The sequence below is a fragment of the Embiotoca jacksoni genome, unplaced genomic scaffold (genome assembly GCF_022577435.1).
Source record: "Embiotoca jacksoni isolate LCO1_2020_lvr unplaced genomic scaffold, fEmbJac1.0.p SCAF_6, whole genome shotgun sequence".
Taxonomy (NCBI): Eukaryota; Metazoa; Chordata; class Actinopteri; family Embiotocidae; genus Embiotoca; species Embiotoca jacksoni.
Genome location: NW_027185414.1, coordinates 10886914 through 10903117, shown reverse-complemented (window position 1 = coordinate 10903117; position 16204 = coordinate 10886914). Strand labels below are relative to the sequence as shown.

The 16204-nt window shown below is 41.0% G+C and overlaps 2 protein-coding genes across 2 annotated transcripts; one reads left to right on the top strand and one right to left on the bottom strand.

Annotated features, from left to right (window-relative positions):
• Window positions 1-606: 606 nt before the first annotated feature.
• Window positions 607-9495, bottom strand: LOC138213445 (saccharopine dehydrogenase-like oxidoreductase). Its single transcript, XM_069174548.1, has 12 exons — window positions 9208-9495; window positions 7133-7245; window positions 6256-6336; window positions 4987-5116; window positions 4816-4865; window positions 4483-4613; window positions 4197-4314; window positions 3663-3782; window positions 3423-3479; window positions 3178-3289; window positions 2804-2885; window positions 607-2184 (listed from the first exon to the last, which is right to left on the bottom strand). Exons 1-12 carry the CDS (start codon window positions 9404-9406, stop codon window positions 2094-2096), a joined length of 1284 nt encoding a protein of 427 aa, XP_069030649.1. The 5' UTR covers window positions 9407-9495; the 3' UTR covers window positions 607-2093.
• A 318-nt stretch (window positions 9496-9813) lies between these two features.
• Window positions 9814-16085, top strand: tfb2m (transcription factor B2, mitochondrial). The gene is made up of 10 exons (XM_069174546.1): window positions 9814-9968; window positions 10411-10765; window positions 11336-11519; window positions 11657-11748; window positions 11872-12025; window positions 12385-12533; window positions 12789-12878; window positions 13920-13979; window positions 14069-14217; window positions 14415-16085. The coding sequence occupies exons 2-10, from the start codon at window positions 10478-10480 to the stop codon at window positions 14602-14604; spliced, it is 1356 nt and encodes a 451-aa protein (XP_069030647.1). The 5' UTR covers window positions 9814-9968; window positions 10411-10477; the 3' UTR covers window positions 14605-16085.
• Window positions 16086-16204: the final 119 nt, after the last annotated feature.

The window sequence follows — 16204 nt, the reverse complement described above, 5'->3', positions numbered from 1 at the left end:
ACGGCAGGTCAGCTCTTTGAGGTAACCTCCTCCTCTCCTCCTGCTTCAAACCGCAGGGTAGCAAAGCCTTTACTGACATGGTCAAAGCTACATATACTTAGCTTCCCAAAGAAGGAAGTATCTCACAAACAGTCACGTTAGTTGGTTTCAGGTCAGTGGCCTCATTGACACTATCAGGGCATCAGCTTATGTGAATTATCTTAAATTTTGTGCATTCATCACAGTGCTGTAATAATTCATCAATAGTGAACAAAATGGTCGTGGAGCACACTGAAAGCCTCCATTGACCTCCACTCTGCATTGTGCTGCCGTGTCTCAGCATTTTGAGGTCATTTCTGGATTATTTTACAGTGAAATGGGAATAGACAAAATAACATGGACACTTCCTGTTTAAATTAAGGTAAAGCTTAAATTTGTTTTTGGTAATGGACCACTGACCATGATTGCATGGTGACCATTTGCTCACAAGCTAAAACTTTTGGAGGAATATAAAATCATTTTCTATTTTTCAAAGTGTATTTTTAAAAAAAAAAATAAAACCACTGATCCCAAACCTCCTCCACTTGACAGGAAAATCTGAATTTCTACAGGAGAAAGACATAAGACTTTTAATTATTTTCAGCGTTTGCTTTATTTATGAAGCCCACACTAAGCAAAGCACACGTTAACAAAACCTCCAAACAAAGCTCGTCACGTGCACACGATGCTCAAACACAAAAAAACAAGTCTACACCGATATAGACATTATGTGGGTAAAACTGTTCCAGTTCTTGGGAGCCAGAAAAAGAGAAGTCGGGTAAAAAAAACAAAAAACAACCCAACAAACTAAACGTTTCATTAACAGCAAAGAGGATCTGTTCAGTTTCAGGGAGTAACTCATGCTGTTTGGTGCACAAGCAGCTGGATGCATTTTCTGACAAGGCTCAAAAGCAAACGTTCAGATTGGTGAACCATTGAAACATTCAGCAACATTCGAGAAAGTAAGTGATGCAGTGATAGTCCAAGTATTAACCCCCAAAAACCAAGCATCAAGATTTGAATAAACAGGCCGGGAAAATCAAGCACGTACATGTACACACGCACACCGCGGCTTTCAATCCTCTACTGACGGCTTTACTCCACTAAACCAGAACAAAACATGGTCGACTATCATCTCGGTGCTACTTAGTAATGACCATGTACATATAAAGCTACAGTATGTTACAAGAACAACACCCATAACGTGTAGAGCTTCACTGTTCTTACACAGTTCCAGCTGATGGTATGAACTTTTTTTTAATAGAACATCCCACACGTTTGTTTAATGAAGCTAAATACAGTTGTAGAACTGTTTCCCACCGGCCTCACCACCCCTCTAATCTGCCACAGAAACTCAATACAGTTCCTTTGAGCCTAAAATATTGGTACTGTGTAGTAACACTGAAGGGAATTTGTGTGCAATTGTCTAACCCCGTTTTAAAAAAAATCCTGGATAGCCTCCAACATGAATGTATCCAGCTGCAGTGGACACAATATCATAAGAGAGTTGGTTCATTTTAATAATACAGGGTTAGCTCATCTGCATGTACAAAATGTCTGTCACAAATCCTTGGTCTGATGATGTGAAATAATGAAATTTGGCAAAGAGGATGGGCAATAAATCATTTTCAATCCAATTATGAAATACAATTTAACATATTTAGTTTTTTTTATCATTTGTTTAAAGACATGAAGTGAACCAAATTCTGTCCAGATTAATTTTATTAGCAATTATCATATTAGCGGAGGACCATGCTAACCCGACTGATACACATCAGTTGTTTTATTGTCCTTGGCTACAAAACACAGCTGAAGTTGTGCTATTTGCTTAACAAACAGAATATTAATAATTCATTCAAGCCAAAAGGAGACGGCAAGTTTCTGACTAAATGAAAAAGATAAATGCCTGAAGTACCATCAAAAGCAACGTTAGAACTTGAGTACGTTTCACCTGTAATCATATCTCTCCCGATTAAATAGCTCTCTTCTGGAATTGGAAACTTCCCAGTTGTTATTATGCATGTTAGTAAGTGCTCACAAAAACCTGGAGTACAGCATCGGGGAGAGGACAAACTTTAGATGACAGAGAACTGGATGCCATGTTTGTGCAGGCGGTCGATCAGCGTGGTTTTAGCAAACGCAGCTCCTGGGGTGTAAACTCCTCCCCTAGAACAGATATAAAATGGCAAGTTAATTAAAACCACAGTTAATTTCAAACAGAGGTCTCAGAAATGTCATGCACTGAGATTGAGGCCATTCATGGATCTTAAACCACTAAATTGTAAAGAAATATATTTTTTAGATTGTGTATTAGTGGATATTAACTTTGAGTTAAAAAACAACAACATAATAGCATCGCTATAGCAAGTTAAGTTGTTAAGTGAAATCCGTAATGATCAAATATGTCCCTAAATTGTCCCTTCCTGGAAGAACCTTTAAGTTGTTTTACACTAATACGCCATTATATTTCACAGTACCAGCATAAACACATTAAACTGCTGTCATATTTATCACAGATTATTAATCATCCAATTGTACTGTGAATAAATGTTTTTCATGAACTGACTGACTCAAACAAACTCTATTGAATGTGTAACCCAGGCATCAAGTCCCATAATGGCTAATCTGAAAGAACTGTATGAATAAGTACAAATCAACCTGTGAAGAGCAAAGAAATGGTGCAAAGCTACCATTTGAATTAAAAGGTCATGGTGTGTTTAGTATTTATATTTGATTGTAAAGTCATTTCCAGATCATGCAGGAGATCTAGGGCACGATAACTCACCTTTTGGGCAATGCAGAGGATTCGTTGAGGATTGTTAGAGCTGCCTGCACCATGGTGATGGGCGTGGCCACATATCCACACTCTGAACAAAAACAGAGACACAATTAAATAGCTATTAGACTTTGAAAACACCAGCTAAGACAGAAGGCCAGGCTGGCTACTTAAGCTGCTTTGTCTAATTACCGGGCCTAAGCAGGTCAGAATTCATCTCTGTATAGTCTTTGTTTTCCTGTTTCCTGCGTGCATGGCTGGGTGGGTTTAATAAAATGCATACTGATAAAACATCAGCTACAAAGCCAAGCTGTGGGAATCCCACTTTGTATGTCCAAAGACAAAACTTTGTATTACACTGGGATTTTTCAATTTCCAGTTACCTGGTCCCTGAACCACTGTGCGGATCTTGGCGTTGGGTTTTCCATGGGAAGGGTCCTGCTCCTCTGTGTAGCCCACTCCATGAAAGCCAAACTGAAAGGATGAACCCTCCATCTAATACACAAATGGACACACGGAGAAAAAAAGCCAGAAGACAAAGCATTCTTTTTTAAGCTTTGTTTCAACAAGCTTTGTTGCAACTGTACAATGTACAAGCCTGTAATTGTTGGTGCTGTCAACACTTTACCTGCTTCCTAGTGGGTCCGGCCTTGGAGAAGAACCCGAAGGAGAAGAACTCTGGGTGCTGAGGAGGTGGGTGCAAAAAACAGATGTAAGCAAACAAAACACCTCCAAATACTCAGGATGCGTCTGCACTGTACTACAGAGTATTCAGACGGATTCCGCTGTGTGTGTGTGTGTGTGTGTGTGAATATATATACATATTATGAATATATATATATATATATATATATATATGTTTGTTTACCTTGATGAGCAGGTTGCGTCCAAAATTAAACTGGACTAGTAACCAGAACATCATGCCAGCAAACATCAACTTGATAATGCTCCCGACACCTCCGATTCCTGCATATGCTCCATACTGGACCTGGCAGTGGTAATAACAGGCAGTAATGTACACACGGCATTCATGTTGGTGGCAACTTAATCTGAAAAACAAGACTGTTGAGGATGTGTTCCGACACACTGGGATGACTATGTGGGTCATAAGGATGTTATTCCACTTTAAAAGAGTCCAAATAACGAGAAGGGAAGGTTTTCTTAGCCTCATGTTATGTCAGTATTGAAATGTTGTCCAAAGGAAAAGTAGTTAGTCACTGATTAAATGTTTTCCTTACAGTTGAATATCCACAATGCTTCTCTACCAGCAAATGAAAACAAATCTTTTTTCCAGGAAATAGGCAGAGGAAAGTCTACACGCATACAGTTTGAGTACACAGAGCAGAGAATGGAAAGGCAGAAAAGTAAAAACAGAAAGAATATAAAATAATAAAAGACATACCGGCGTGTCTTGATATTCCTCCACCAGGAAGCGCTGGGTTCTCTTCACAACGGAGGGATCAGAGCCCATGAAGGGCACGGTGTACTGCTGGATCTCATTACCGAAGAACAATGTTCCCCTACAAAGGGCGCACGCACACAGAAACACATGCTGGGCCAATATATTTTCAAAGAACACCAAATAAATATGTGTGTGTGTGTGCGTGTGCAAACTGTGGTACACGCTGCTGCGTGTACCGAAGGATTGTGGGATTTACTAAACTAAAAGGCATCAGGCCCTTACAGACCTGCGTTTAAGCTTCGAGCCAACAGTAGGGAGAGGTTTGTGATTAAACTTCCTCCTCAGACTCTGGAGCTTCTGGCTGTCAGAAAATCCGTAGATGGCCGACTGCCACGTGCCATCATGGATACATCCACCCTGACACACGAGGACAGACGCACACAAGCAAAGAGAGAAAACATGGAACCACAGTTAATGTGAAACGACAAACAAGACACACCACCTGAATGAGGAGAAAAATCTGAGATAAAAGAGGATGAGAGAGGGACAAGTATGCGTGATCAAGGATAAACAACACGCTGGTCCAATGTATGGGCTCGTGGGTAATGTAGTTACATACATCAGGTCCTGAGCTGACAGTCAGGAAGCTCTCCACTGCAGTCAGTGTGCCTGTAGAACAACACACAAACATGAATAAATCATTAACTGCATGTCAGAGCAGGCTTTAATTGTAATTCTGTTGTGTGTATGTGTTTGTATAGTGTGTGCATGTCATCAGGTGCGTGCGTACCCTTGAACTGGTCCCTGGTGTAGAGGACTCCCATGTCTGCAGGAATGGAGTCGAAGCCACAGCTCCCAATGATGTACACCCCTTTGTCAGCTGCCTGGCTGTCGTAGTTCAACTGCATGCCCTCCAGAAACTGTATAGAAACACACACGTGCTTTCTCTTATTATCTTATTGCTTCCTGTATGCTGCTGTAGCGAAAAAGTGTCCCCTTGGGGATTAATAAAGTAACTACCTAACCTAACCTAACCTAACCTAACCTAACCTAACCTAACCCTAGAAGCACAAATACAAACACACAGAACGCAGCCTGTTAATTAGTGAATTATTATTTTATATTGTAATACAATTTGACAGATTTTTCAACATTTGTGCAGCTTTGTGCATTTTAGTGTCAACATTAAGCTTTACGTCATGGTGACGATAATCTTCTAGGCTAATAAAAAGATGTTGTCCACTTCACATTTTATGAAAACAACAAGTTGGTGTCTACTGAGGCATTTGGTTTGGTACATAATAACTTTAAGCTTTCTCAATGACAAAAACACAAAACAACAGCGGAAGAGAGAAGATTGCTTTTTAAACGAGTTCTGTCTGAAGTAATGAAGTTGGTGGGATACTTTGTGTAGCTTCCAGAGAACCTTCAGGACCCAAACCCCCGCCTCAAAACAAACAAAAACCTCAAGTCAGGTTGTCAGAGAGCGACTGTATTTCAGTGGGACATGCTGCATAACGCAAACCGGCATCTGACGGAGAGAACAGCTGCTGTCATGCGGCCGAGTCCGAGATCATTTTGTCTAAACGGCTACAGCATGAAACCCAGCACGTCTCCTATTTAATCCAAACACAAACTATTTGAAAGCTGAATGTTGGGACATCTGCAGGGCAGCGGTCCAACACTGTCCACTGACAACACACAGGCCTTACACAGAAATTTGATTAAAGTCAGAAATATTATGCAATAGGAAAAATGTAGGGAGGTCGGCCTTTTCAACATCACTGTTGTTTAGGCATTAAATACTTTCTATATGTTTAAGTTATGGCTGAGCAATATATGATACTATCTGGACATCCTGATATCAAGACAGATATTATTTTCATCTTTCAATATTGATATATTGTGATATGGCAAAAGTGTTTGTCTCTTCCTGGTTTCACAGGCCATAATAAAATTAAAACAACTCTCTTGTAATGTGTCAAAGAAAAAGATGGATAAACAAATACACACTTCAACCTTGAAATAGACAAACTATACATTACAGCACTCTACCTACCTGAGGCTCTCCACTGATGTCAATGTGGTGGGCTCCATTCTCCACACAGGCTTTGACCACTGGCTCGCCATAGAATCTGTACTGTAGACACAGAGATACACACAAATTCATTCATAACCTTTGACGCATTTAATTTTTTACCCCCTTTTTTTTCCATAACTTGTCTGGTGGCCATTTTTCTGTGATTTATAGCCCCCGTCCTGCTAAGTCACTGAAGATAAACGGATCGCCTCTAACAACCATTGAGTTGCCAGAAGAAGATCATCCCTCAAGCTGTACACATATAAACACTCCAAAGTGTGCAGCTACAGAATCCAGGACTCCAGGAACAACCTGTTAAACTTGTTCACTGTGCTTACATACGTCTTACACTCCCACTTTTACCACAAATTCTACATTTATGGCGTTTATAATGCTCCACTGTTGTTAACATTGTCAAGGAGGTGTTAAGTTAACTGTATGTTAATGTCCGGGCCTTGTGGCTTCAACTCTGTGCTTCTGTCAGAGCTGAGCGTGCAACAGTGGAGGTTACTGTTGTGGAAGAATTTGGTTTGAAACACAAACCTCAATGATACGCGAAACACAGTGCAGCGGTGCTGGAAACCTCCTCTCCATTCTGACTTCAACACAATTCGACTTATTGTGTGCTGCAAGTCAGAAGCCTTCATTGTGTAAATGAAGGCTGCTCTATATGTGTGTGTGTGTGTAAGAGAGAGAAAGATGGCGATAAGCTGATGAGCTCCACTGATGCCAAAAGGAGATGCCAACATGTCAAATGTTGAGTAAGAACAGTTTATGTCAGGAAATGGTGACAGTTGTGCGTGTAAATAAATAAATAAACACAGGCACACACATTTGTGTGGACCCGTCTACTTACAGGCCCCACACAGTTGAGAACAATCACAGCCTGTTTGCACATGGCTGCGAGGGAGTCCAGTTCTCCTACATCTGCCACGATGATGTCCACCTCTGTCCTCAGCTCAGGCTTACCTGCACACGTACACACGCACATGCACACACGCGCGCACACACACACACACACACACACACACACACACACACACAGTATAAGTCGATCCAAATGTTTGTAATGAAATTATAGTTAACGTAGTTAACATATTTAAAAATACTCATGATGCCATATTATGTGTATAATTTGCAGTTTATTCTGCCAGACAGTGAAAAGACTATTATGCCATTCCCCAACCAAAGATGCAAAGTAGGTCACAGGTGTAAAAGAGTCAAAAAGGGATGAGCAACACCTGGCCTACAACGTGGACATAAAATAATTCAAACTCAAATAATTAAACTGGACTACTACTCTGTGGAAACAGAGTAAAAGATGGAGCAGGCTGACTGTCCTGTTGAGATCGGTCAGGTGGAGACGAGCAGCATACAAATGAGCATGTTACATGAGCATTTGGACATTTTAATTCTAGTCATCCACAGCAGCCAGGAGGATGAGGAGGAAGCAGAGTCACTGATGTGGAGCAACGTCTGTGGGGCAGTTTGAGAGTGACACAAATTGGCTTTGTGTAAATAAAGAGAAATTTGGAAATGAGCCACACTATCGCTCTTAAAAATCAGTGGACATGTGTGAAATAAGAGCACGACTGTATCTGTGTGAAAAAGAGTTGACTGGAATAGAAAGAAGAAGATCACAAAATAGGCTTCAAGAATGCACGTGTTGAATGAAATGTCTTCCAAACAATACAAGTTGTTTTAAATATGAACTTGTAACTGCTTGAAGTCTCTGGAAGAAAAGACACATTTCTGTTCTTTAGTGCTCAGCGCTGACTGAGGGACTCGCTGTGTGTGCCGTCATGGAAGCGGATCGCACAGTGAGCTGGTATGTTCCATATCAGCTGCTGTACACTCCCTGAAGAGAAAGCCGTAGAGGAGAGGACAACAGAATAACTGTCTAATCCTGTGGAAAGCTGCATTACCATCATGACAACGGATTGCTGGCTGGTCTCGATCTCGTGATGGACTCGACTTTCCATGTTTAGCGCGTTGCTTGGATACAAACGGTCAACGCGGAAAATTAGTAACGCACTAAATATATGTAGCAAATATCTGTTATTCCAATCTGCATATTAATCACATTCAGGTGAATTATGTTTCTAGTTCTGTTGGAGGTGAAGTGATTGGTCAGTGACTTCAGTCCACCCCCAACAGAAAATAATTGCCGTCTTTTCCGTGTTGACAAGTTATTTAAGTTCTTATCAAGCAAAATGTAAAAAACCCTGCAAGCTACAATTTGTCAGATAGCAGAATCTCCTGTTATTCTCTGTTTTGTATCATCTTTTACTTTTGGACCGTTGGTTTGGCAAAACAAGACATTAAATAGATATCAGTGGAGAGAAACAATAAATAAATAAATCACAAATAAATATGAAAAGATTGTTTGACTATTTACAGTATGAAGGAGCCAGTAATACTACAGTAAGAATATATCAAGCAAGAAATAGGCTACTCTATAATTTAATTTCATGGTTTGTTTGTCTAAAGATTTGAGTAATTAGCCAAATGTAGACATTTTTCTTGCAGCAGTTAACATAGTTTTATATATTTTAACTGCGAAAAAGATTGATTTGAACAATTATTAATTAACGCATTGATTGATGACTTTGTCATCAGTGGCAACCCTTAATACAAAGATATTAAACCGGTGAATAACTTTGTGTTGCAACATCGCCTGTACTTTGGAGTCCAGTCAGAATTAAGGGTCAAAAGTCGTGTGCAATTAATCTGACATCATTTGGAGTCCGAGTTAAGCAATCTCCCCTTTTTTCAAAAGAAATACAAAAGTATTATTTTTGGAAACTCTTCCAGCTGTTATAACTCCAGCACCGTCCGAGGTGAACATCTAACCGAGAGGCTCATCCCGTCGTTTCACTCCCGAGAGACGATCTGCTCCGACTCGCACGACTAAAACGTTCAGATACGTACTGAGGACTCCGGCGGCCTGCTCCAGAACTTTTTCCAGCTTCTGCTTGCTCCTGCCGGCCACGGCCCACTTCAGGTTTCCCTTCGGACCCTCGGACACGGTCCGGGCCACCTCCTCCACCACGAACTGCCCGGTGAAACCCGAGGCTCCGAAGATAACCAGGTGGTACGGCCTGCCGGGGGATGTTTCGACACACGCCATGGTGACGGCAGACTGAAGAAGCTCTCTGAAGAAGCTCGCTGCGACACCTCCACCTCTCGCTGGGACGCAGCAGTCTGACGGACCTGATCCGACCTGCGTGCGCTTTTGACGGCGCTCCTTCGTCTACTTCCGTAGCAAAACTATGCTAACGTGCTCACCGACAACAGCGCTGTTTTTTTTTTTTTTTTAGCTACCGAAGCGACTTTACGTGAAGAAAGTTGGTTGTATTATATGTTTTGAGGGAGTCTATCTCATCCTGGCAATTCGTGGACTTATATCGAATCTAGTTTGTTTTTGTTAGAATTTGTATGTAAGCCGTTGCTAGCCGTGGATGTTAGCCCGACTACTTCCTGGAGTCTCTGATTGGCTCCTCGGCGGTCGCCCCTTCCGTGACGGCATTTTCATGCGCCTGCTTGGGGGGCCACGAGAAAAACAACGTCCGTCGTGTGAGGATGCTGTGGGTTCAATGTCACGGAGTTTTAGCAGCGAGGTGACAAGAAAATATTCAGCTTGAAAGCACGCATGCCGTCCGATTTGGAGATATAAGATATCCCGCAGTGAGGTATGCTCGTATTTCAACCGATTAAATCGCCGTTTCGAGAAATAGTTTTGAGTGATTTTAACGCGAGGCTAGCTCGTCGGCTGACTACTTAGTTTTGATCGTTCGATTGAAAACTTCACAGGTTATTTTGAGTATCTTTGGCAAGCAGATGACTAAAGTTTGTGAAATCTGGTAAAGTCGGCATATTAAAAAAAAAAAAAGAAGACGCGTTAACAACCCACGTGCTAACAGCACGGATTGTACTCTACTTTGTATTGAGCTCGCGACATGAACCTAAACATGATTATCTCTTAGAGGTCGATGGTTTCTGGTCATATTATAGAATAATAATCTCAGTATTGTTTCAAAGGATGATAGTAAATGAAGCTAATGTCATTGAAATGTGTGTCACTGTTACAAATCCTTGTTCATTCTTGTCCCATTTTCTCCCCGTTTCCTCCAGGCAGTGACCTCTCAAAGAGGTCCCTAAATCTCCTTCTGCCTCCTTGTTTAGTAGCTATACGTCCACCATGTCTACCCCGATTTGTAGAGCGGTTGAGGTGATGCTCCGCTCGTCTTGCTGCCACTCAATCAGAAGTAGATCCTGTTTATGCAAGGCGGTGTTGGCCCCTGGCGGCCTCTCCGGCCTCTGCGTTCCCAGGACTCCTCTGCTTCATAGAAGAGCCTACAGCCTGGATTCGCTCTCCTTGGGCCCTGGTCGGCCCTCACTTGGTCCAAACTCCCAACAGCCCCGGGCAGAGAGGACATCCCCCTCATCCGCACTCACACACAGGAACCTGTCTGCTGCAGCTGTGCAGGTACGCAGTTCTCTTCGGCGTTGCTTGATTCTCAACAATATCCTTCCACTGTGTTCGGTGGATGTGTAGAAGTGTTGATGACATTTATAACCTGCAAGTGTCTCCTTTTTTTTTTAATGGGGTGTAAGTAACAGGGTGATTTCCAGTTTCGATTGGTTATCTTTCCGTAGCACCTTTCTCCAGGTCCCCTTAGGGCATTACTGTAGGCTTACAAGCTCTTTGTAAGACATAAAGCGTGCTTTGAGTCTGCTCTATTATCGGTTTTCTTTTCCCAATGCCTTCTTATTAATGTCGTATTCAGAAATTTTTCTTGATTGTCAATGTGCACAACACATACAGTAGCTCTTCTCTGGCCCACCAGGCTCAAGTATTTTGCCCCAACCAACTGTGGTTACCCCCCCAAGTTGACGCTTTTATGTTGCAATTTGTTTTACTCTGTCACTGTCTGCTGCTTTCAGATTCTTCAAAATATCAAAAATCTAAAGATCTTCAATTTGTTATGAGCTTTTTCACTCACAGTGCTTCTTAATGTTTTTACACATTTATGTGCATTTCTGTCTTCCTACACAGTGTCGTCCTCTGTGTCGGTATGACTTCCTGGACCTTGGGGAGGTAGAGGAGAATGTGCGTCGTGCTAAGGCCTGTAAAACAATCCGACACTTCATAGTGGAACCAGATCTGGCTAATCTAGTCACACAGCATCTCGGACCTAAGCTACAGGATGCTAAAACTGTTATCTTCGACTGTAACCCAGGTATGTATTTGTAAAAAATGTGATTGTTGTATAATATTCATCCTCTGCACAGACACTAACTAACTTAAGAATTTTTATTTTTACTTGAGCGGCATTGTGAAAAATATGTGTATATTATTTATATTTGTGTCTTTTAGGTCCTGGGGTGTTGACAAGGACGCTACTAAATGCTGGAGCTCAGAGAGTTGTGGCTCTTGAGGGTGATAGGTCCTTCCTAAATGATCTACAGGTAGCACACACATCTCCAAGCAACAAAGATTAAGCTTTGTTCTAATCTAACACGTTATGTCTTCAATTAATATTCTTCCTCAATGTATCAGTTAGACAAATAAATGATGTTTTCCTGTTGTAGGAGCTGGAAGGTCGTCTTGATGGTCAGCTGGAAGTGGTTCACTGTGACTACTTTAAACTGGACCCTATTGGCAATGGCCACATGAAACCCCCAGTCATGTTCACGGACAAACTCTTCACTGATCTGGGAATATCTGAGGCTGATTGGACTGATGGTGAGAAATCAATACACACATAAAGAGTGCAGCAACCCAAAGACATTGGTATGTTGCAAATTGCCTCTTAGACATATACAAAATACACACATGATGATTTTTGTCCTTTAGTTGAGCCTCTCTGGCTGCAAACAAATCTCCCTGTGAATCCTAACCTTGAACATTTGTAACTAAAACAGCAACTCAAAGCTTTTAAACATTTAGATTTACGTTTTTAGAATCAACAAAGAACTAAGAACACTGCTTTTACACACCAACTATACTATACATATACTATATTTACTGTGTATTCCATCGAATGCTGCACCAGCCCTTTTAAAGTGTGTCTTTGTTATGTATTGCTGTGTACATCTCGCCAGACATCCCAGTGAAGGTGGTGGGAATCCTGCCCCAGCGTAACGAGCGTGGCATGCTGCTGAAGATGGTCTACGCTTTGTTTGAACGGCTGTCCGTCTACAGATACGGAAGAATAGAGCTCAACCTCTTCATAAGCGAGAAAGAATACCTGGTAAAAGAACAAGAGTGTTTTCACCTGTGTAGAAGTGACCAGTACTCGTTAATCTGTTGCTCATGGAGCGTAATCTGGTGTGTGTGTGTTTGTCTTCATGGGGATACAATATCCTGGTTTCATTTGGGGCAGCATTAAACCAACACATCTAACACTGAAATCCGCGAGTCACGTGTCTGGCAACTCATATGAATTGCTAATCTGATTTTCATAGATCCTTGTGTAAAATATTTAACAAAAATGTTTCTCCATCAGAAAATGGTGTCGAGTCCTGGTGAAATGATGAACTACAGAGCCTTCAGTGTCCTATGGCAGATGGCCTGTGACATTGAGTTACTGCACAAGGTACAGTAAGAGGGAGGGTGACTGTTAGAAAAATTACTCATGAGGCTTGGTTCAAAATCAAACACATCGGACATTTATTCTTGCAAGAAGGAACACATACATGCACCCTCAAAGAGAGGTGTCCAGCAAAGAAGGGGCCTTCCCTCCTCTGTAGGTCAGCTTTTATACAGTGGGACAAACAGTAGACCATCACCCCCATTCCCTTTGTATCTGCTTTTGTATGGTAATACAGAGTTGGTTGTAGTTAGTTAGATAGTTAGACTGCTTTTGGTACGGTTTGTGTTGTCATTAGCTGCACTAAAGATCTGTTTTCAGTCGTACAAACGCCTGCTTTTCTAGTCAAATAAAAGTATTCTAGTATGTCAGTAACATTATGCAATTACTTACCTTCATAAGCTGTTGCTACAGAGCCAATGTTCGCCTTAACAGCTGTTTACAGACCACTTCAGAGGAAATGTTACAAATCCATCCTCGATCTTCTTTCTTTTACTCACCAAGAGTCGTGTCCAGTGGTGGAAAACAACACTGATGTTAACTCTTGTTCTGCTTTTGTTTTGCCAAAAGTTTCAGCATTGTTGTGTTTCATTCATCACAAAAATAAGTACAATAATTAAATAAATTAATAAATAACTATAATTAATGTGCTACTTTCTCTTCTAATGCTGATCTGAGGGCAGACTGGATGCTTCAGTGACTCACTGTTGCATATTGAAGCGTGGGGAGGTAGTACAAGACAGGCCGGGGCTAGCTGGTTAGCATGCTAACTTCAGTATGCACTTATGCAACACAATACATAGATGTCTTTGACAAAACCTCCAAACAGATTTTTCTGATATTTCTGTGGATAATTTATTTGATTTTCAAATGTTTTAAATTATAAATCTGACATGTTTTACCTTTTAAAACCTGTAGGACTGACATTTTAAACAGTTGAAAACCAGTGAAAAGCATGTTACAGTGGTCCATACAACTTCCATGTTGTTGCACATTTTCAACATAAAGGAGAAAATCTGTTAGAATGAGTCTTATCTGTCTGTGCAGGAGCCCTGGGAGTCATTTGTGATGTCTTTAAGACAGAGTGTCCCTAGCCCCAAGGGCAAGGTAAGGACGAGAGCAGGCTCAATAACAGCAATGGAAACTTGATTGGTATTTTCTATTTAATATAACAACTCCCTTCAACCTTCCCTCAGATTCCAAACGATCACCTGTGTCTGGTGCGCCTCCGTCCACGGGCGGACCTGTTCTCTGCAGGTCTCACTCCCTCTAATGCTACAACTCTGCTGATGATGATCAAACAGTGTTTGGCAAAGAGGAAGGTCAAACTCATTGACAGGCTCAAGTAAGCAGTGCACAAAAACAACTTGCACCACTGACAGGCCTGCAGGCAACACATTACACATGTTGTTCTCAGTGGGAGACTTACAGACACACATCATTGCTATTGTAATATTTTAGGCTGTTCCAGTTGATGGATCTTCTAAGCTTGTTTTCCTCAGCCTTGTTGTGATTGTGTTTTTTTTTCTCTTTTTTTTCTAGTAACTGGTCACCTGATAGTGGGAGTAAGTTATTATCAGAGATGGGCATGGCGGAGGACATACTGACAGGCCACGTATACCCAGAGGAGTATCTTCGACTGTTCCAGCTGATGGACAAGAGCCAGGAGTTCACACAAAGCTGGCTTTATGAAGAGATCTTGGAGAACACTCAGAGGGAGGGTTGGGGATAAAATACAGACAAACGGGTCATATGTATAGATTTAAAAAATTTAAACACAAAAGGTACAAGGAGTGATTAATATAAAACCCAGTCACTGTTCCTCTTCTGCATTAACAGAGCGCAGCAGAGTAATTAATGAATTCCCATCAGTATCTGTTATATGCATTTGTGGTTCAACATGGACTTGAACAGAGAGTGCAGTTCTAATGATGCATCAAACTCTGAGACCATTGAAATGCTTACAATTTTTTTTAAGGCAATTAAGGAGTGCAACCCGAAGGGGTTCTTTGACTTCACGGGGTTGTGCAATGTAAATTCGTCCCCCGGGATCAGACTATCAACACCGGGTTCAACTGAGATGTTCTGAGATACAAACAACCTGAACTGTTGCACGATAGCTTTTGGGTTCTCCAACATGATGTCGTGCTCACTCACAGTTTGTTATAATTGTGTCTCTAATCAAGTTTCAGGTACATTGTGAAATTACGAATGTGGATGTACAGAATCACAGAAATGTGTGTGTCACAGGTGCTGATGTTGATCAAGTGACGTAATTGCAATACTTAGATGACTGCTTCCCCCGGCTCTGTGCGCAGTACTGTGCTGCCCTCTGTTCATGTGCAACAGGAACTGTCTTTGGACTTTTTTAATTGTACCTCATACAGAAAAACATATGCATACTATACTGATGATGTAATATAAATATGAATAATATAGTGTGTGATCAATGGAGCAGGGACAGAAAGATACAGTACATACAGAAACACAGAATAGTAACAAGTAAATTATTTATGCAGTGAAATGGTTTAAAGGTTTGTGGTAAACTGTACTTAATAAATTCATACTCTTTTCATCTAACTGATTGCCATAAGGAGAAAAAGTGATTGCTGGAATTCGATTTAATAATTTTTACAATACTGTCTTAATAACAAGAATACAACAATGACATGCCAGAGGGGGGTAAAAAAAAAAACCAACCTTGAAGGATGTAAATGATAATATATTTCAGAAATGAGTCTGCTTCTCTTGAACACTATTTATTGTGACTGCAGTTGGAGAGAACAAACATCTTGCGTAACTTTTCAAACCGTCATCTAAAGCAGAGAAGCAGTGCAAGAGGACGTTTTTCACTGTATGGCATAAAGTCTTGTACATTTTTGTATATCAATTGAGGGTGCATAAGCATATTGGATGTGTGATCATCAAATCAGAATTTTCATATACAGCGTGGAGGAGAAATTAATTTCAGACCTGCTTTACTATGTAAATAAGTGCTCTTATTTTAAAGAGATTAGGTCTTTGGGCCACTATTTGCTTCCCTGGTAATAATACATTGACAACCTGGTGATTTTGAGTCGCACATATGCTTTTTGAGCATTTCTGTATTTGGAACAATGTGACCGTATGTCATGAAAGCTTCTGGTTTCATGTAATGATTACATCAGTACCAAAATATGAATAATTGATTAAATAAAAACATTTGATAGTTGAGCCCAGGTGGTAGATGTTATTTTGGGTCCCGACGGGTGTTACAGCCGCCGCGAGGATACCAAGCTTTACGCTGTTTTCCTGGATTTCCTTTTTCCTGCTTTTTTTTTTTTTTTAAAAAA

Coding starts and splice junctions, on each gene's coding strand:
- LOC138213445 (XM_069174548.1), bottom strand. CDS start 9,406: ATGGCGTGTGTCGAAACATCCCCCGGCAGGCCGTACCACCTGGTTATC. Junction 7,246..9,207: donor GCAGGCCGCCGGAGTCCTCA/GTACGTATCTGA, acceptor GTACGTGTGCAG/GTAAGCCTGAGCTGAGGACA. Junction 6,337..7,132: donor TTCTCAACTGTGTGGGGCCT/GTAAGTAGACGG, acceptor CTGTGTCTACAG/TACAGATTCTATGGCGAGCC.
- tfb2m (XM_069174546.1), top strand. CDS start 10,478: ATGTCTACCCCGATTTGTAGAGCGGTTGAGGTGATGCTCCGCTCGTCT. Junction 11,749..11,871: donor CCTTCCTAAATGATCTACAG/GTAGCACACACA, acceptor TTCCTGTTGTAG/GAGCTGGAAGGTCGTCTTGA. Junction 12,879..13,919: donor ACATTGAGTTACTGCACAAG/GTACAGTAAGAG, acceptor CTGTCTGTGCAG/GAGCCCTGGGAGTCATTTGT.